General features: G+C 41.5%; 1 protein-coding gene across 1 annotated transcript in view; it reads left to right on the forward strand.

Annotated features, from left to right (window-relative positions):
• Window positions 1-20,636, forward strand: part of SPOCK1 (SPARC (osteonectin), cwcv and kazal like domains proteoglycan 1) — a 270,292-nt gene that overhangs the window by 241,524 nt on the left and 8,132 nt on the right. Inside the window, exons 7-9 of the mRNA XM_071443258.1 lie at window positions 10,476-10,592; window positions 17,180-17,401; window positions 17,987-18,049. Coding sequence (XP_071299359.1) covers window positions 10,476-10,592; window positions 17,180-17,401; window positions 17,987-18,049 — 402 coding nt within the window. The remainder of the gene's footprint in view (window positions 1-10,475; window positions 10,593-17,179; window positions 17,402-17,986; window positions 18,050-20,636) is intronic.

Below are 20,636 nucleotides of genomic sequence, written 5' to 3' on the forward strand. Positions count from 1 at the left end.
AAGCTTACAACTGCCCTACAATACACCCTGTCAGCCTGGCCACTTTCAAAGCTTTTTCAGCCACAGTTGCAAATCTGTCATTTTTTTCACAAAAAAAAAAAATCCTTTCACACAAGCCATTTTTATCGTTTTTGGAATTGCACAGCCTATGGTTTTCAAAATGCCACAGGATGGGTTTGATCTCACTTGCTGCTTTCCTATTACTTTGGATGTTAAATATTTTAATAGTGCAAATCTTTTTAAAAATTGGGACATTTTCAATAAACCATATCCTAGAATACACAAAACTCAAGCCTGCCTCTAAAATATTTTAAAAATACACAAATGTGCATCAAGAGCTGAGAAAATTGACATTTCTTTAAATGGTTCTTCAAAATATGCATTAGTAGGAGATCTTTGCAGCTACATTCCATACTTTTTTGAAGTTATAGATTCCCACAGCTTCTAAGTGCCATGTGCTCATTAGTAAGGCCCACCTCATATTTTTCTTTACTCTGTTAAATGAAGTTTTGTAGCTACATGAGGTAATACATGTTACAGTAGGCAAATAACAGACAGTGACTATTTTGAGCCTTTTTTATCTACAGTCCTCTCTGACACTCAGCTCATCTTGGCTATCCTCTCTTTAATCCTGGAGAAGTTTGGTTTGTGCTTTAGCAGCTCTTTGGCCCAGAAACAGAGCCCAGAACGGTGTCAGTGACCACCTCAGCCAAAAGCACCAAATTTTGTTAAAAATTGAGCCACTGCACCACTTTGCCAGGATAGATTGAGGCAAGTTGCCAAGCACGGGTTCTGTGAGGGAGGAGGTGCTTATTCATTTCAGCCCCAGCTGGGGTCCTGTCCTTTGGGCAGTTCCCACAGTCCCCTGCTCACATCACACTGCAGAGTGTGGCATTCACATTCTCTGGAAAATCCCTTCACCCAGGATTGTTCTCCTGGGAAGCTGAGAAGCCTCAGAGATAAAGGAAAACAGTTATTATCTCATTTGCTTCTCCTGTGTTATGCTCACATGTGGAATGTGTTTGGAGATTGTTTACCACAGGTGATTGTTTCATTGGATTCTGGTGGGAGTTATTTTGACTCATTGGCCAATCAGGGCCAAGCTGTGTCAAGACTCTGGAAAGAGTCATGAGTTTTTCATTATTATCTTTTTAGCATTCTATAAGTATCCTTTCTGTATTCTTTAGTTAGTTAGTATAGTATTCTTTAATATAATAGAGTATCATAAAGTAGTAAATCAGCCTTCTGAGAACATGGAGTCAGATTTATCATTCCTTCCTGCCATGAGAGTCCCTGCAAATCCAATAACAGAGCTGTCTGCCCAGAGCCCTGCTTGAAATGCACTTTCTTGTGCCTCTGCTGAGAAGTGCATTCTAATGCCTTTGCTAATGGGATGCACTTGAGCATGGATGAACCATCCCAGACAAGTGTGTTTGCTCACACACTGATTGCTCCTCACTCCTGGTAATGGTGTACAAATGGCTCCAATAAAATCCTGGTCAGGTCATAAATCTGTTCAAATTTGGTTCCCAATATTCAGGACTATTGTATTTCCTTGTGGTGATTTCTGCTCCATTTGGTTGTTCCATGCTGCCCAAGTCACAGCACTGCATTTCCTCATGGCATTTGTGCATTTCTTCCTTTGCAAGGTGCAGTAGTGCATGGGTAGTTCTGATTTCCTGTCAGGGGATCTTTGCAATCCACAGGGGAGCTATGTTGTCTCATTTGCACTTTCTTATTGAATTTCAATCAGGTTTCCCAACAATTTGCTGGAGGAATTCCTCTGGGACACCTTCAAATGCTCCTAGCCACATGCTATCCAACAACTCCTCATTTTCTCTTCTAGGGCTGTGTTTTCTCATTTAAGAATAATTCACCACATGACAACATTTCACATTAATGAAGCCCTGGTGGTATCAGGTATGATGACATTCTGTAGGGAACAGAGAAAATAAGCACAGGGATAGACTCAGTATAAAGTAAAAATCAGCTGATGTGCAAAAAAGTTAATGAGGGGGAAAACCAGCTTCTGCTGGCATATGCTGACTCACGAGTATCTCTCTCTCCATCCTGCTCAAGCACAGGGAAATTGGATTTATCTGTCGCTTTTCAAGGGTCTCTCAGGAAGAGAATAAGTATAGTGGGCTCCAGTAAAAATTAAGTGAGTCTACTCAATTGTTTCCCCCTTTTTTTCTGTTTGATAGAGCACCAGTTCCTGGAAGAAGGAGTCTTTCCAATCAATTCCTGGGTTTCTTTGCAGGTTTTAGGCAATATCCAGTATCCTGGCAGGGATTCTGGGAAGAATTTGGGGTGGGGTATTTTCCTGTGAGAAAGCAGCTCAGTCCTAGTGCTCACTGTCACTCTGCAAATGCCCTGTGTAGATCCACTCAGGCTGCACAGTGAGGGTCCTGCTTTTGTCTTTCTCCACAATATTCTGCAGTTCCTTTCTTCAGGTAGAGCAATGATCATTACTGTGAGAGTGAAGAGCCCAAACATTACCCCAAAACAAGCATACCCAGCACACACTAGCATTTGGATCTTGCTGTCCATAAAAAACAATACCTTTTCACATAAAAGCAAACAAAAAACCCCAATGACCAACTGGGAGCTCCTTGATTTTAGATTTGAACAAACTTAAAGAGATGGTAGTGTCAGAAGAACAGAATTGTGTAAAAGTGGTTTTATCCTATGAACAACTTTCATGTATTTTAAAAGAATGGTCTCAAATAATAATGAAGATCTCTTTTTACTATGACACTTTACAAAAAATTATCTACTGACATTGGGTTTTCTCCTAATTTAGTTTAGGTCTATCTGTGATTGCACAAGGAACTGTAAAAATTAGAGGTCTCTTACAGCTCATTTCAATTATAGTAATATTTTCAACTTCTTTTTGAGAAGTGGTGCATGAGCTTATTCTTCAACACAGGCATTCTGTGAAACAACCCTCTCTTTTCACTTTTTTCCTCTATATATAGTCTTTTCATTTTTATTCTTGGCTGTTGCTTTCCCATTCCAATTGGACATAAATAGATCTGCCCATTTCTTCTCAAATAGTTTCAATTTACTAATTTTACTCTTTACAGCTCAAAGCCATTTTCTTTATGGAAAGTAGCAGCTTCCCTTAACATCACCAGCTCAAGTTATTTCCAACTACTGTAACTCAGAACATTTTTACTGAAGATCAGAATCTAAAATTTCTCTTTGTTCAGCAAGTGAAGCAAAACAACCTCCTGGATGTGAAGTTCAGCAGGTTGTCTCTAACATTTTCAGCTGTGGCTTTGGAAGGTCTGTGGGAAACAATTCCATTTAAAGCCCAAATATACACACTATGGACTCCTGTCCCACAATCCCTTCATTTTAACCACAGTGATTTTGTTTCTACTCTTAATCATTCTTCCAGCTTTGCTGATTTGTTATTCCCAAGGCCTTGGAGCGTAATATCTGCTGAGCTGTCAGCAGCGAAGTCAAGTATCTGTGAAAACCTCCCACGGGCTGTGAGCTGTGTGCGTGCTTTAAACACTGCTTTTAGCTCAGAGCAGTGGTCAGTTTTTCTGAGAACTCAACCCTCTTGCAAAGATTGGCCAGTGCTGGACAGGCCATGGCCAAAGCCAGCTGGAGTCTGTGCTCTGAGATGGGGACATCTGCTCAAAGTAGTGTGAAAAACAGAGAGGGAGAGAGGGAGGGAAGAAGGAAGGCAAGAAGGGACATGATGACTCTATAAAGCCTTTTTTTATCCAGAGTGCTGCATGAACTGCATGTTGGAAAAGTCCATTCAGTCAGACATTTTTATTTGCTCTGCTTTAGTTTTCAGTTGATGTAACTCTATTCCACCTTTCAGGTGTTGTGACAGAATTGAATGAGGGCATTAGAGTGAGCTGGGGAATGAATTTTGGGAGGCTAAGAACCATGCAGGAGATGACATTTTAAATAGTACCTGACATGGCCAGAATGTCACAAGGGATGTTACTCCCACAAGCTTCCTGCTTGGCTCTGAAAGTCCCCCACCATAATTATAGTTTGGATGTATAAAAAATAAAACCCCAGGCTTCTTACTTACCTGGCAAAGATGCCCTTTCCAGGGCTTCCACAATTAATGTGAGCACAAAAGGAAGCAGCAGTAAGCACTAGGAAGGCAGATGTACACTTTGCCTCCAGTGCTGAGGGAGCTTTGTAGCTCTCAATCTTGGTTCACACACTTCTAGCTGAGCTTTGTGTTTTAAATGTGCCTTTTCAAAGGAGCTCCAGATCAAAGCCTATTTCATCTTCCCAATAACTCAGCTGCTCCTGTAATCATCTCAAAGTCTGAACTGCAGGATCTTGGCATCTGCTGCTGCATATACGAGTAAGCCAAGGCAAAACAAGTGACAGGAGGATCAGAGGTGGTTATCAGCATAGGTGTCAACCCTGTGGAAGAATAGCCAGTGAGTGCCAAAAATGCAGTGAGACAAATATATCCTTGTAGAGCTCTGTCATGAAGTGCTGGTGGCCACAGGAGCATTTTACAGGAAAGCTGTTCATTGATTGGACTGGCAAGGCATGTTTGGCATGCACAACCTTTCCTTATAGTAACAGCAAACAATCCATTCCTTTCTACTTCATAAAATTATTGGCATAATACTTCATTTTTTATTGTTATAAGAAGTTGCCTGAGGCCTCAATGAAAAGAGCAAATTAGAGCATTACTCCTTCCAACCACGAACAATGAAATATTTGTGGAGGCCATTATTGTCAGAGCTGCATCACCCAAATATCACATATAAAACACTTGGGAGTCATCTGCAAGTCACACAGATGTGTGTATGTTTATATGCATCTGTGTGGAGTTGGATTGGAAGTGGAAGGTTAGCACAGCCCTGAATTTATCTTGATGCTTACTTTGAAAGCAGCTCCTGCAGCAGCAGAGCACTATTCTGCATTTCTGGGAGCAGACCCACCCTCTCAGCCCAAAAGATGCCACAATTTTTTAACTGCCTGTTTTAATAATCCACACACGTGTGGACACAATTCTAGCAGGGTGAAATAAGATGCTGACTTACCTACAAGAAAATGTAATGGTGTTTGCCAGAGAAAGCGTGGTTAAAATTGCTGCATTTTCTTTTTACAAAGCATGCAAAAATCAAAGATAATATAAAAATTAGTACTTAGAGCAAAATATCTCCTGTCAACATCCATGCTAAGGTACATTTATGTCAAACCTTTATAAGAAGTGTTGCCACATTGTTTTCAAATATGTTTTACCATATAATTTTGTCGAGTTAGTCTTCAAAAATGCAAAAAATGAGAGTTTTTTCCCTTCTGAATTGCTGAAATAATGCTTCTAAGTGGAGGAATATATCACTATGGGCAATGTCATTTAGGTTTGTGCTATATCACATTTTAATCAAATCTAAATGGACTTGTCCTCCAGGCTCAGAGGACAAATGACTGGACAGTTTGTTACCACTCACATGTGCTACCAGCAGAGCTGCTTTCTGCTTGGGAGCCAGGCAGCAGCAGGGCTGGACTCCAATAATGCATCCACTACCTCTTGTGGTTGAGGAATAAAAAGCATCTCAGTCCATGGGCTCTCTTGCAAAGGTTTCTGTTTCTTATTTATGTTTAGTGGCTGGTCACCTCGACCACAACCCATGGATTCTGCTCCATGCAGCACATTTGCATCCTTAAGCAGATTATTAAAAAGTGGCATGTCCCCAAGCTGAAGATTTAATTTGCATGGGAAGAACACTAACCTCACTAAACTACTAAATATGCATTTTTTAAAGCTCCAACTTTTTTTTTCTTTTTGTTATTTCTCTGCATTTGCAGTTTCTTTCCTTCTACAGTACAGAAACAGTGGAAGCTGTTCCACCTCCCAGGGGTGTGTCCCTTTGGCATTCTGGGCTCCTCAATCTCTACCTAACAGACTAGTTAGTATTATATAGCAATAATATGAACCCAAACAGCGTCTTTCCACAAGTAATTGGTAGGAATAGGAATAGGAATTGGTAGGAATATTACTCTACAAGTAATTGGTAGTACTATTTGTAAGAATTATTATTAGAATAAGAACAGTAGGAGTGAGAAGGCAACAGACAGATGCCAGAGAGATGTCAGGAAAGTCAAATGGCACAAAACCTTTTGTACAGATTCTGTGAATCTGGTTGTCAACACTTTGCTTCTTGGGAGATAGTGTAACATACCACTGTAACTTGTTCCTGGACAATATGGATTAGCCACACAGTGCCAGAACATTCCAGCAGCAGGTGAGACACTAATATGATCCTGCAGGAATGGGCTTCCTAAGTATTAAGTTTTGTTTAGAATTCACTTCAGTAGGAGTTGTGAGGCTTGGGAGTTTTTGTGTTGTTAGTGGACGGAGATTTTACAATATTGCTTTGCTAGGCTGGAGTAGAAATGGGATGTGATTCAGTATTGATTTAATCTTATACATCTACAGGTAAGTTCAGTTTTAATGTTGATTTCTATCACTAAGTACTATTGAAAGTCCCTATCTGAAAGAGTGAAATTAAATATTATACTGCTAATTTTCACTACCAATGTTTATAGATTAGTATCTGTAGAACTGCAAAAGTCCATAACAAAAGCAGGCCCATAAAAGCCTGAGCCTTTACAGCATGCTAATGGCTTTCCATTAGGTCAGATTAATGCTTTCTGCTTGGTGAAAATAGGTATTTAGCAACAGTGCTTTCAGTTTGTGAGGAATAAATAACTGCTGGACCAAGTGCTTCACCCTCGGGAATAAATCTGCACGTTGGGTTCTTGTTAATAAATCACTTTCTGCAGGATAATTTGTCACATCAGCAGATGCAGATCTGAGGATGTCGTTGGGTCCAGCAGCTCTCATATCCTGCCCTGCACTCTCACTGCTGGGACTCAGAGCAGGGGCAGATGCTGGCCCTGCTCCGGGTCCCAGTGCCACCCCAGGGGCAGGGGCTGTGCTCGGGGTCGGGCTGGGAGCTGCCCCTACCCAGCTCTTACCCAGCTCCCTCCCCATCCCTGGCTGCAGCAGCTGCCAGCCCAGCCTGCTGCTCTCAGGGGAGCCATGGGCTCTGAGCAATCATCACTGCCAGCAGCAGGGGAGGATCCAGCAATCCGTGTTACAGAGGGGCTGATCTCAGATGGCTGCTAAAGCAGTTGACATCAGTAAAATAGCCAGGGTAAAGAGGTGTGGGTTGTTTTCTCTTAAGAGGGGTAGGAAATGAATTGAAGCCCAGGTCTCTTATCTCAAAGACACACACCAGTGAAAATGTATTTACATATGTGTGCACTTGGGTCTGTTTCACAGCAGCAGAGCTTTAAATGGTTGTTGGCAGTTGACTGGACAGATTCCAGTTGTGAGAGAGGGGCTGTGGAGAGTCTCCTCCCTTGGTGATTCTCTTCAGCCTGGATTTTTAAATCAGTGCTTCTAGTCATGCCAATATCCATATTGTTTGCAACCCCGGTGTTCTCTCCTTATAAATCTTCAAATAGCAAGAGACCCATTATCACATCCATTCCTCCTACAGCCCTGTTCTTCTTATCTGAGAAATGGGACTTGAAACTTCTATAAATAGTGAAGAGATACATTTGCACTGCATTTTTCATGAAGAGGGTTCTTAAGAATGCTTTATAACTTCTACTAATGTAAATTTATATGTAAGGATCTCAGATGAGGGGCTCCTCCAAGCTAATTGTTTGATATATAACTAATGGGCCCTACCACCAGAAATAAAACATTGAATGCTCTGGTTCCTAGATGCCAGAGCATTGACTTTGTTTGTATGAAATTCCCGTCCCAAATGTGCCCCAAACAAAAAAAATACAAAATTATTATATGCCTCTGATAACGAAATAAATGAATATGAAATGAAATTCAAATGAAATAAATAAAAATGGAATGCAGTTCTATTGGGTAGAAAGGCAGGATATTTTTAACCAGGCATTAAAATAAAATTTAATGCAAGAAATGTAAAATAAAAGGATGCTTCCTCTATTTTAATGTGCAGGAGAAAGTAAGATTGAGGGCATTAAATACTTGAATAGAAATTTAACTGAACTTTGCATTAAATTTTTGAAGTCTTGTCCAGAAATTTATTATTCACTCCATATTAATAGCAAAGTTGGCTCCTGTTTGACTCATGAAACAGTATTTATTCCAGTGAAGAAAGACTGCAGTCCTAAGAGAGAACCTCAACCTCATACTCACTGTGGAATCATCCTTAAGCAGCATACTCAAGGAATATCTCATTTATTCACAGAAAATTTATCCAGAATGCAGAAAACTCCAGTTCTGGGCTTGCTGTCAATCATGCCTCAGATCAGATTCCAAAGGAAAACTGCAGGGTTTGTGGTCAGCAAAACAAAAGCAATAAATTCACCCAGGGTTCACTCTCAAACACTGCCCTCAAAAAAGCTGTTTCTCAACATGGCTGAAGTTACAAACATGAAAAAACTGTAATGGCTTCATTAGAAATGGCATTTTACAGACCCTGACATGTTTGATTGGCTCAATTATAGAGACAAGTTGTTCCAAGTCTGATTTGCCATTAATTACTTCTGTTTACCATTCATTAATTACTTCTGTCCCACCTATGCTGTGCATTCAATCCTGGTTTGTATTGCAGTTTAAAAGCATGGATTCCAATTACCCCAGTCAATGCAGTTTACACCAAATGACCACTTTGTGAGATTTATTTTGGAGACTTTATCTGGCCCTGGGGAGGGCATCCTGCAGGGGGCTGAGGCTGGGGACAGGGGGTGTGGGCTCCTTGTTCCTGCCCTCCATGCAGGGGGAGTTTGGGAGCAAATCCAGGGTCCCCCAAAGCATTTGGCTTAATTTGGGTTGCTGTGGTGTCTGGGGTTGGCTTTGTGTTTGGAAGCACACAGATCTGAATCAGGAAAATGGCTCTAGAAATTATTTTCTTTATTATTATTTCTTTTTCCTGGGCCTTGACTGTCTGTGGAGCTCAGTGTACCTGTCCAGAAGGCACAAGAATGGATGTTTGTAATCCAGAGATCCAGCCTTGGTCTCCATGTGCCACCATGATTATTTAATAAGTATCAGGTTTGCACAATAAAACTATATTATTCATTTCTTGGATGAATTAATCCTCTTTTTTTTCACCCAACTTGGAAAGATAAGATAGTTTACTATGAGTAAAGTGTAATGTTAATTCAAGTGAGAAAATAAAGTGGTAGCTTTTTCAGCAAGGTAGGCCACTTTACAATTAGTATTGTGTTGTCTTCCATTTATTTTACATTGATGGGATTTTTTTGTTTAACACCTGATTTTTCCTTACCTGTACTCAACTTTAGAGGGATATTGATCTTCATATCTTTATCTTTCATAGGAAAATTTATCAAACCCTTTCAGTGTTACAGAGAAAAAAAAAAATGGGGAAATCTTTCTTTTTCTCCCCCTGAAATTTAGGAAAGACTATAATTTCTATTTTCAACTTCAGAGTTATTCCTGTCCCAAACTAAAGTGTGAGAACAAACAAATCCTCAGAACAGCTGTGACATATCAGGAAGTTCCTTGTCATTGGAGCAGTGAGTTAAACTTGGGAGAGCTGTGGAACTCAATTTTCTTCAATAAGGTGGAAGGAGGGATATTATAATGTGCAGTGAGATGGAGAAGACTTATTGTGACTGTGAAGGATGTCTGCCTCTATGGCATAAAGTCTTGCTCTGTATTTCAAGAAATGTCATTTAAAATGTAGAATGAGTGCACAGTAGGAATAATAAAATTGCCTGAGCGTGTCAATTTTAAGCACTAAACATGATACAGAAATAAGAATATTTTTTTGACAGAAACTCATGGGTAATGCAGCTTTCTTCCCTAAAAATATTTGCTTCAGCTGAACATTAATCTCTTGGCAGAAATTTCTGGGAAAATTATATACTTCTCAGTAAAATTTATAAGAAAATAAATGTTTTACCAAGATAACAAAATGGAATTGACAACCTTCAGAGGTGGTAGAGGCTCACTTGCAGTAGAACTAGAGCAACATAACAATTTTTTCTGTATATAAATAAGTATATATATTTTCTATTACTGTGATAATAGCCTTATACAAAGCCAAATGTGGTTATAAATTATCCCTTGCATCTTTTTCGAGTAGCATGTCTAGGCAAGGATGTCCCTCCTCCCCATCTGTTTGACTGATATTTTTCTCTGAAATGCTAAAAGGTGAAAACATTTAAGTTAAATAGTCACATAGCTCTAATTGCCAACTGGCAGGGAGCTTTGTATGGCACTTCTCCCATCACCACTCGTGTCAGCTTCCAAGGAAGTACTTGAGTACAACTTAAAATTCATCATGACTTACATTTTCTTTTTATCTTGCATCCTTTTCCCTGACCTTCTCTTTTTCCTTCAGAGCTCTTAATGAGGAGAACTTTACAACCATAAACACAATTTTTCTAATGGACTCTCTGGGGAGAGGCTTTTCCCTGGTGGCCCTGGCTCAGCCTGCTGCTTTGTTCTCTCCTAGCTTGCACAGACAAGGAGCTGAGGAGTCTGGCCTCGAGGCTGAAGGACTGGTTTGGAGCCCTGCACGAGGATGCCAATCGTGTCATCAAACCCACGAGCTCGGAGACAGCACAAGGCAGTAAGGAACCCTTTCCCCTTCAACACTGGGGGTTGTAGCAGCTTCCCAGCCTGAGAGAATTGAACTGAGCATTGCTGGTGGTGCTGCAAGCACCACCTGCTTATTCACTGGCATCCTGTCAGGCAGGTGCCAGTGAACAAGCAGGTACCTGAGACCTTGTCCTGCAAATAAATGCTGTTTTCTGAAGGAGATGCAGTCCTTCTGTCCTCTCTCTCTGCTCTAGAAACTGGCAGTCAGAGACAGAGAGACCTTCACAAGTTAATCAGGCAAATAAATGTCTGAAGGCCATGGAGAACACCCCTGTATGAGGAACTGCAACTGCTCAGGGAGTTCTCTCAAGAGCTGGGGTTAATTATTATGGTGTAGTTTGTGTCTGTACTGTTAAATTCCATCATCCTCCAATTCAACCTGGCTGCATCCAAATCATTTCTTGGGGTTGGACTCTGGTCTCTGCTTAACCACCAGTTTTATGACCAAGCATTTTCTAACACAATGTCGGTGGCATAAGATGAAAATATGGCATACAAGCATAGGGAACATTATGCCAATGCTGGAAAAAACTCACATTTTACTTTGAAATTTTCTGCTAACAGTTTATGTAAGGGAAAGAATAATCAAAACATCCACATCTGAGCCATGTAGCTAGAAGAGTTAAATGGTGGAGAAAGCTGGAGCCCATTGTGCCCTAGGTATTTAATAACACCATCTTTGCCTCCTTTGATGCATTTTTTTTTTTAAGAAAGAAAGAAGATGAACAGTCTAGAGGACATTTACTCTCTGTGGGTTAAGCCAACATGACTGATTTTGATGTCATTTAGCCACCAGGGAGGGGAAGGATTCAGATAACAGCATTAAAAGAGGTCATGCTCATCAGAGAGCAGATGCAAATTCACTTTCTGTAAGGACTCATTAATTCTTTTAAAGAGTGTCCCAAGACACATGGGCCCTTGGGCTGCAAAGCAGGATGCACAAGTTTTATCTAGGTGTGTGCCTCACTTCACTTCACTGATTCTCTGGGGTGAGCTCTCTAAAGCCAGGGTCCAAACCCAGAATTGGAAGGGCCCAGCAGCTGCTGCTTTTATGGCTCTTTTCACCTGGTGTCCCTGTAGAGTGACACTGCAGAGACTACAGGGGCACTAGAGCAGACCCAGCACATCAGGGTGAGCATTTTGTGTTGGTCCAGGTCTCCACAGCCCCGATTTTTTGCTACATCTGAGCTGGGGTAGCAGCAGATTAGCTCTTCCTAAAGAGAATATACCATGAGCAGTATTGCTCAAAACTACAGACAAACCCAGTAATTCCACCACACATCTTAAAACTCTTTGGTGAAACAAGTCATGTTCTGTGTAAATCATCTTCTTTCATGTGTCCCTTATTTTGCACAGTATTTACTACAAAGTCAGAGTCTTTAAAATTGCATGTCCTACTTATTTCTGAAACAGTGCTCCAAAAAAAGATATTCTCATGCAGAGGATCCGAAGCACAGTGCAAAAAGCAACTGGATGTACAGCTAATCATGGCTTCCAGATGTGAATTCATTTCAAACCCCATGACAGAAAGCCTTAGAGGCTTTAAACTTTATTTGAAGTCCTTTAGGCCCAGAATCATAGGAAATCTCATTTTATCAGATTGTCAAAAGGATGTTTTCATGCAGATGATTCGTGACATCCTCATGGTGACCTTGCCAGAGACCAAATCCTAAAGGTGTTGAGTAGTTGTTTTTTGGGGTTTTTTCCTTAAGCAATTTCAGTGAGAAAAACATTCCTGGTAATTCTGCAGTGTTTGCTCTGATTCACAGAGGAGCTGTTATCTCTTTTTAGTTTAGTTTGATTCCTGGCAGCTTTTATTTGAAAGGCTGACTGATGATTTTAAACACTTGCTCTCAACAATGTTCGTTTTTAGACTGTTGACTTAGTTTGGCACATTTTCTACATTTTCTTATTTTCTTCTATATCAATTAAAAAAAAAAAGAAGAAAGAAACTTTATGAGTTTAGATGCCTAAGCCATTTTTGAATGCCACAAAACTTGGGCTTGTTTTTCTTTTTGAGGCTTTGCAACAGAATTCATGAATCAATCTGCATGTGCCAAATTCTGCAGCTCACATTCTCCCTGGTGGCACTGAAAATACACACAGGGTGAGGACAGCAGTATTGGGCTCTCTCCAACTTCAAACATTTGTAAAAATGAAAGACACCTTAAACTCAGAATTCAAAGCAAAGTTCACATACCCAAGCTGTGGGAAAGGATGTTTGTGAATCCTGGCAAACAGGACACCCGCACTCTGATGTACACATTGCCCTTTTTTATGGCTCAGCCTGTGTTGCCCTCCTCACCACACACTTCACTTCATTAAACTGAGCTGGTTTGGTTGTGCCTGCAGGGTTTGAAAAGGCATGAACCTCCTCAAATAATCCATTTTGGGTGTGCCCCCGTGGCAGCAGAAGGAGCAGATGGTGGGATGCCATGACTCCAATGCCTCGGACACATCAGCTGTCCAGAGAAGGTTTTCCAGCAGAGATTTCTCTGTGCTACATTAATTTTTCAAGATGTTAGTGTGAGTGTAAATAAGCATTTTGAGTGTATTATGTTCACCCCCAGGTAAAGGAAAAAAAAGTACACTCCTTTTTATTTTCTTTGTAACTCTCTTGAAAGGAAAAGGAGGAGGAAGATCATTGTGTTTAGATTTCAAACCTTCCTTCCCTGAGCTCTGATCCCAGCAAAGCACTGTGGGCCAGGTACTTTGTCTTCTGAAGGCTTTGTGCAATTAAAATCTCCTCAATAAATGATGTAAGAAACTCAGGGACATGTTTTGACATAGGGAAATAATAAAACTAATTAGGTAGCAAGATCAGATTCAAATTGCTCTTGAGCCTGTTGATAATTCATAACATCCCCATATTGTATCCAGATAGTCTCCCTGGTTGAAGTGGGTGTTGTTTTTCTTTTACTAGAGGTCTATGCAATATAAAGGATTTTTTTTCTGGGGAACATTCTTCTCCTTCTTTTATTTTAAGCGATGGGGGAAATTAGGTTAATTATACCCCTTAGGTTAATTTAATTGTAGCATACTTTAATAAAATAAAAATGGCTCATGTAAGTCAACTCTTGAAGGGGGAAAATAAGTCTTTCATGCCAGAAGGTGTGTTTATTTTTAATAAAGATTTTCACCTAAAGACTTTTTTAAATTTAATTCCATTTTCATTCAGAGGAGGTGGAGCATTTTATGTGTTCATGGGATGAGAGACTTTTACATGTAGGTCACCAGCTTGATTTCCTTCCAGCTCTGTAGTGAATGAAAGTTGTCAGGATGCTGAACAGCTGTCAGTTGAAAAGAGGAACAAGATGGTCTTAGTCCAGGTCCTTGTGAGCAGGTGTCCAAATGAGAGCAGCCACCACCTCAGCTGGCATTAGTTGGCATCTGTGTGGGCAGCCTCTGCCAAGGAGCCAAGAGGGATGTGGAGCCTGCACCATCCTCCTGCTTCTCACCAAAGGCACTGCAGCACTGAGCTGATGAGCAGAAAATGCAGAAGAGTTCTCACAGAAGTTGCTTATTCTGGGGCTGTTGTGCTGGAAATTTGGCCTGTTAACCAAGCACTGAATTCTTCACAGAATTATAGTATGTGGTTTATTTCATCCAGAAAATTGCTTCATATTTATAGATAAGTATATCAAAAGAGTCTAAAAAGAAGTTAATTCAGTCAGTATCACTTGGCCTTACCAGACACAGTGGGAACACAGTGACCTCCCAGGGAAGGTAAGTGAGCTCCAAAAGCCATTTTGCATCAGCTGCCCTGGTTATGCCATGAATCAGAGCCTGTGTTGGACATTTAGGGGACATTTGGCTTTCACTCCTGGTGCTGGGTGCTGAGAGCATCGAGGGCTGTTGGGTTTGGGCTGCAGAGGCAATTTATGGGCAGCACCTTTTATCAGGAGACAATATGAAGTGGAGCTGCTATTTACCTTCAACAACATACTGGGGGACAATTAAAGAATTAACTTTCCACTGATAATGACCATCTAGCCAAGGACTTTCTGTCACACCTACCACTTCAATATTTCAGGACTTCCAGGCCACATTGTCTGATAATCCAGCACTGTTTAGTAAACCAGCCTCTTAATAAATCTAATCTGAAACTCAGGTAACAGCAGTGAAAGCTCCCCTGTTTATAAGAAATGATAATCAAAACCTCTTCAATTAATGTCATTAACTGTCTTCTTGAGTGACCTTTCCCAGCTGTATCTCCCATCCAGCCCTGATGGTGTGTCACAGAGCAGCTTTGTGCTCACTGCAGTCACTGCTGGTGATTTGCTCGGACAGATCTGTGCTGAGGGCAGGCTGGTGGTGCATCCCCATTGCACACACAGGTGGAGATTTCCCAACAGGGAGGACAACAAGACTCAGAAATAATCTATAGGCACTGTCAGGGGCAAGTTCATGCCAGATCTCCCTGCTTTGGTCCCTGCCAGTTAAGAGATGCCTTTAGGGACTATTAGGGCTGAGCAACACGTACCATACTCAACTGATGACACAGCACACCTTGCAGTTACTCATCCATTGCAGCAGTAAGTGCCACCACCACATGTAAAATCCATTGTCAGAGAGAGCATCTGTGCAGAAAAGAGCAGACATTGGAAACTAGCTCTTTTTCTCCTGAAAACTGGTAAACTGGGATAGCTGGAGCTGATCCCAGCTCCACCCTGCTGGAATGATCTACCCCTGCCTGTTTGACTACTTTTAACCTGCCCTGTGTGGGGGAATCTGGCACCAAACACCTGCACAGGGCAGGACTGGGTGTCCTGCTCCTGTTGCTTTGTAAAGGCAAAGGTGAGGAATCTTAAATCCTTTCACTTGACAAAAGATTGCAGAGTGACCAAGTCCTGCTTGCCTTCTTTAGATGACTTCAATTATTTAAATCAATATTTCTAATTGCTTCAGCAAGGCAAGGAGCTCCCTCCTACATCTATTCACACAGCCTTGTTCTTTTTCACTGTGCTCAAACATGATTAGATAATGTTATGGGAGATAACAGCATAAAAATGTGATGAAATGTTCAGCATGATTTCTCTCTTCCCTTTCTGAGCTGCTCTAGCCCTGAGGAAATGGCTTTACCTTCTTCCTTCTTTAGAGAAACATGTATTATGAATGACACAAACCTTCCCATTAGTAGACCCTTCTGATTGTCCCTCTGTGTCACTGACAACCTATAGCCACAGCTGCATACAAAACCCACAGCTTCCTGCAAAAAGCCCTGCTCTCCTTTGGATTCATGCCTAAAATAGCGAGTAGGGTGCAGAGCTTGTGCAAACTGTCAGCATGATTCCAGCAACATCTCAGCTTCACTTCAACAAAGCAGCATCCTGAAAGGGACACATACAGCAAACAAAGCTAAGCTTAGCCTCTTTCAGTGAAAGTTGCAGCTGAAGGAAAAAGCTCATCAGGCTTCTCAGGCCCAAAGCAGAGTGAGAGTGCACAGGCAGGTTATTGCTCCCAGCTGGAGCAGTGTGAGCACCAGGGGCCCAGGGTGTCAGGAGCCCTCTGTCCCTGCAAATCCCCAACCAGTGGATTTCATGTTTCTGAGTCCTGGTTGAAACCAATACCCTTGTTATCAGATTTATTATCTCTGTATTACAAATATACTTCCTTACATTGTAGATAACTTGGAATTTAGTTTAAGCATTGAAAAAATACCATGCCAGTGTGGATTTATAGTGCCCCACCCCACTGTTTTTCTGGAGACTGCAGGATACTGGAACGTGTCTCTCATATACACAGTGGGTATCTATATGCATGACTTGGGCTTTCTGTGATAACCACTGCTGCTGCAGCAGTCTTTGAAGAATCTGGGCTGTTAAAATGAATGATGGTGATGGTTTCCAAAGCGCTGGAGAAGCAGAGCCCTGTGTTGCTGCAGGAAGGTGCTGGTACAGCATACAAGAGCATGGGCAGCTCCAGCTGAGGCTGTGCCCTCCCTCAGAGCGATGTGAGGAACAGAGACACTTCACCTCTTCTCTCCCCCAGACAGCTCACAGTCCAGATCAAAGCAGTTTGTTGTCACAAACCACAGACAGGCCTTTGAAAAGTGAAAAGCAAGGATGAGAGGTAGAAGGTGAGAGCGCAGCAGGAAAGAATGTGATCAGACAACTAGAAATGAGTCTGGGAAACAGGATTTAAATTGCATTCAGATACAGTCTAGGTTGAAAATATGGTGGATACAGCCTTTTCTCATCACATTTCAGTTTCCTGGAACCAGGCCAAGACACTTGGACTGAGGACTGAAGGAAAAAAAAAGCAAGAATTTTTTGAGTAGAGATAACTTTAAATTACAGAAACCAGTTCTGAAGCTCAGCCCTCTTTACCCCACAGCTCCCACAGAGTGTGAGTAGTGCTCTGGTTTGTAGCTGTGCTTGGGTTTAAGCCTTACACAGTCAGTTCAGTCTTAGGATTTTGTTCTGCTTTGGGCAAGTCAGCTCAGTGTTCAGAGTCCAGCCACAAAAACAAAAGTTGGCAGGGCTCCACCTTAGAGTGGCTCCTGTACTGGGGGCATGCTGGGGTTCAGCTGGAGAATATTTGCCTGTCTTCTTACAGGATTTGACACCAGCATCCTACCAATCTGTAAGGATTCCTTAGGCTGGATGTTCAACAAGCTTGACATGAACTATGACCTGCTGCTGGACCCCTCGGAGATCAGTGCCATTTACTTGGATAAGTATGAGCCGTGTGTCAAACCTCTCTTCAACTCCTGTGACTCCTTCAAGGATGGGAAGCTTTCCAACAACGAGTGGTGCTACTGCTTCCAGAAGCCAGGAGGTGAGCTGGGCCATGCAAAGAGGAGCTCTTTGGCTCTCTCTGTGTCTCAGGGCCTGCCTGTAGAGTTTGCTCATTGGCAGGCAGGTGTGTTAAAAGCCCTTTTGCTCAGCACCAGTGTGAAGGGCATTCTGGAACCATGTTTATGGTCGTAGATGAACTATATTAACATCCCTTGATCATTAAAGCAAATAAAGTAGTAAGTGTCACTGCAGACAGTCGAGAAATAAGCTCTATTGCTGATAGAAAGCTCAAGGATTTACTCTTCTATTAACACAGAATTTAGCCAATTAGCAAGTCATAAATCATGGAGCTGGCATGATGTCAGTTTGGTGAAAAGAGAGGTAGAATGGTTTAACAATTAAAATGGCCCCCAAACACTACTCTCAACTACAGTGTTGCCTTTTTTTTTTTTTTTTAATTAGTGGAGCTAATGACATAAATTTGTTTTGCAGTACAGTACCAGCATATGGGCTTCTCTCAGTCCCAGGTGTACAGTAGCCCACATTTCATGTCAGCAGTGAAGCCACTCATTACAGAGCCTGTCCCGTGCCATCTGGAAACTGATTCTTATACATTATATTTTAGGTCTTCCTTGCCAGAATGAAATGAATAGAATTCAAAAGCTAAGTAGAGGGAAGAGTCTGTTGGGTAAGTTCGATTACTTGCTATTCATTTGCTCAACTAATTAAAGCTTCTGTGATTATTGTAACTTTATATGCAGTAATGGTTTTTCAATTAGAGACTAATGTTTTGAGTCAGGAATATGCAGCATGGAGCGTAGGCCTGACACTATGAAATTAAACAAATAATGAGATAGCAACACACAGAACAGGTGTCAGCGTGGCAACGGGTTCAGAGCTAATTTACAGCTCTCCAGAAATGCAAAGCCTTGTCTGCACAGAGCTTAATACTGCCTTCATCCCCTCACAGGCCACAGTAAGTACTGGGAGGCTGCTTGATACTCAAGGCTCCCATTTTTGAAGGGTGACTGAAGGTGCAAAGCCAATGCATTCATGTTCCCTTCCAGTTATGGTACAATGCAGGCTTTCCTTGGGGTTCAATTTTGCCTAATCACTCCTTAAAATGTTTCAGTATATTCTTTGTATATGAAAACAGGAATTCATACCACCTCATTTTAGGCAGCCTGCAGGATGCTTCATGCTGTAAGATGTGGTCATGCCTGTCCCTCTCTCATGCCTATTGGGAGCCTGAATTGATTCATGACTTACTCTGATGGATATCTAAGATTAGGTTAAATAAATCCCCACCTGGCATCTCCCAATTAATTGCTGAAAAATCAGGTTGCTGAACTGAAAAAATTTCAAGTGACTAATTCCCTACCCTAAAATCAGCCAGTGATGTGTGGCCTGGTGTTTGTGTGCTGGTGTTTTACCAAAACTTGTGTCCCAGCACATTTGTGCCCACAGAGCCCAGCCCCTGAGGCATGGCAGGACAGATGCAAGCCCTGCACTTCCCCCTTGAGGAGTGGCTGAGCTCAGCCCAGCTGTCAGCCCCATCATGGAGACCATGTCAGGCTCCCAGAGCATCCCCAGCTGCAGCCCAGGGTGTGCACAGCTCTGCTGCAGGCTGCTGGTGCCTCCCACACTGCAGCCTGCTGCTGCTCCATACTCAGCACACCCTGCAAAAGCTCAGCTCTGCCAAATCCTGCCCCTCCCAGATGCCACTGCCATTTGGGCTCAAGGTTCAGGTGCCTTGTGAACAATCCCAACCTGGATTCATTGGTTTAAATGAAGAATAAACATTCCTAAAGGCCACAGGGACTGTGGTTTAGATCCATCATCCTTTCATTGCAAGTTCACGTGAAGATTAGGATGTTTCAGAGTCACAGCTCCTGCTGTTCCTGGCTGTGGGAGCAAAGGGAGGATTGATCACTTGGGATATGTGTGCTCCATTCAGTAAATATTCTGCATTTGTGTTCAAGGGAATGTTGTGGCAGAGGAAGTCACAATGTTCTCTGTCTCATGGGTGTCATGATTTTCAAAGTCACCTAAAAGAATAAGAAGCCCAGTTCTTAACAGATAGCTTTGACTATCCCATATTTATTTTATGCTTTGCTGTTATTTTCTACGTGCAATAAATGTCACCTAGGTTGAAACATTAGTTTGTTCTGGTGTGTGGGAAGAATGATGCCTGGGTTGCAGGTAGTTCAACATGCAGGTGGTTGTAGCACATGTCCCTGGGATCTGATCACAATAGCAGGAGTAAAATGACAAAGTAAAAGGAGTAAGAATGGTCCCTCAGCACAAATAACTTCTAGTCAACTGTATTAATAAAAAAAAAAAAATAGAAGAAGAATGAAGGTGGTGAAGCTCAACAAATCAAGGTGTCAGGCACAGGTTGTTCCACAAGCTAGAAAATTATAATATAAAGAGGAACTCTTTGCTTCATCTACCCTGAAAGTCTTCCTGCATAATGACACCTGTCATGGAGATTTTAATTTGATATAAGAGCTATTTATACAGCAGAAAACATTGTCTTTTCTCTTCACTGTCTGAAAAATCATTCAAATGAAGCTCAAACATACATGTGACTTGTAGCAATGGCAAAGTTGAAAAGAGATGAGTATTTTCAGAGAAAGTAATATTTAATTATTCTCTTTCCTCCTCTGACCCTGACATAGAGAGCACAGCACTTACAGTCTGGGCACTAGCACGAAGAATATTTTTGTTAACTTGTATCCATTGATAAAAATGATGACTTTTGATATTTCCTTCTCTATATATTTTTCAAAACACATGACAGTTGCAACAAAGTACTTCAAAGCCATTGCCATTAGATATGTTGAATTTGGAGGCTTTCAAATGAAGTCTAGCATCCCAGGAGACTGAATTAAAAAGTAAACAGCACTATTCATCTTTTCCTACCAGATTTATCTGGAGTACAATTAACTGCAGAGACTGTACTTTTAGAGCATACAACTGTGCAGACTGGTAATGCTTCTCCCACTCCACTAAAGTAATAAATTTCTGCTCCCATCACTGTTTTCTCCTATATCAACCCTGTGGATTCAGCTAATATAATAGCTAATACCAGGAGCTGTGTGCTGGCTAGTACTTAATTCTGACAGGCTTTTACCTCTATCTTTAGCATATAATTATTCTCCTCCTTTTCTCTAAGGAAGGGGAGTGTTATATTGATAAGGAAATTATGAAAAAAAAAAAAAAGGTCTAGGTCTGGGTCCATAGAGAGGATACAGATGCATCAGTGCTGTTCA

Source organism: Agelaius tricolor, unplaced genomic scaffold (assembly GCF_023055355.1).
Source record: "Agelaius tricolor isolate 1412-34295 unplaced genomic scaffold, bAgeTri1.0.p SCAF_18, whole genome shotgun sequence".
In the NCBI taxonomy this organism is placed as follows: domain Eukaryota; kingdom Metazoa; phylum Chordata; class Aves; order Passeriformes; family Icteridae; genus Agelaius; species Agelaius tricolor.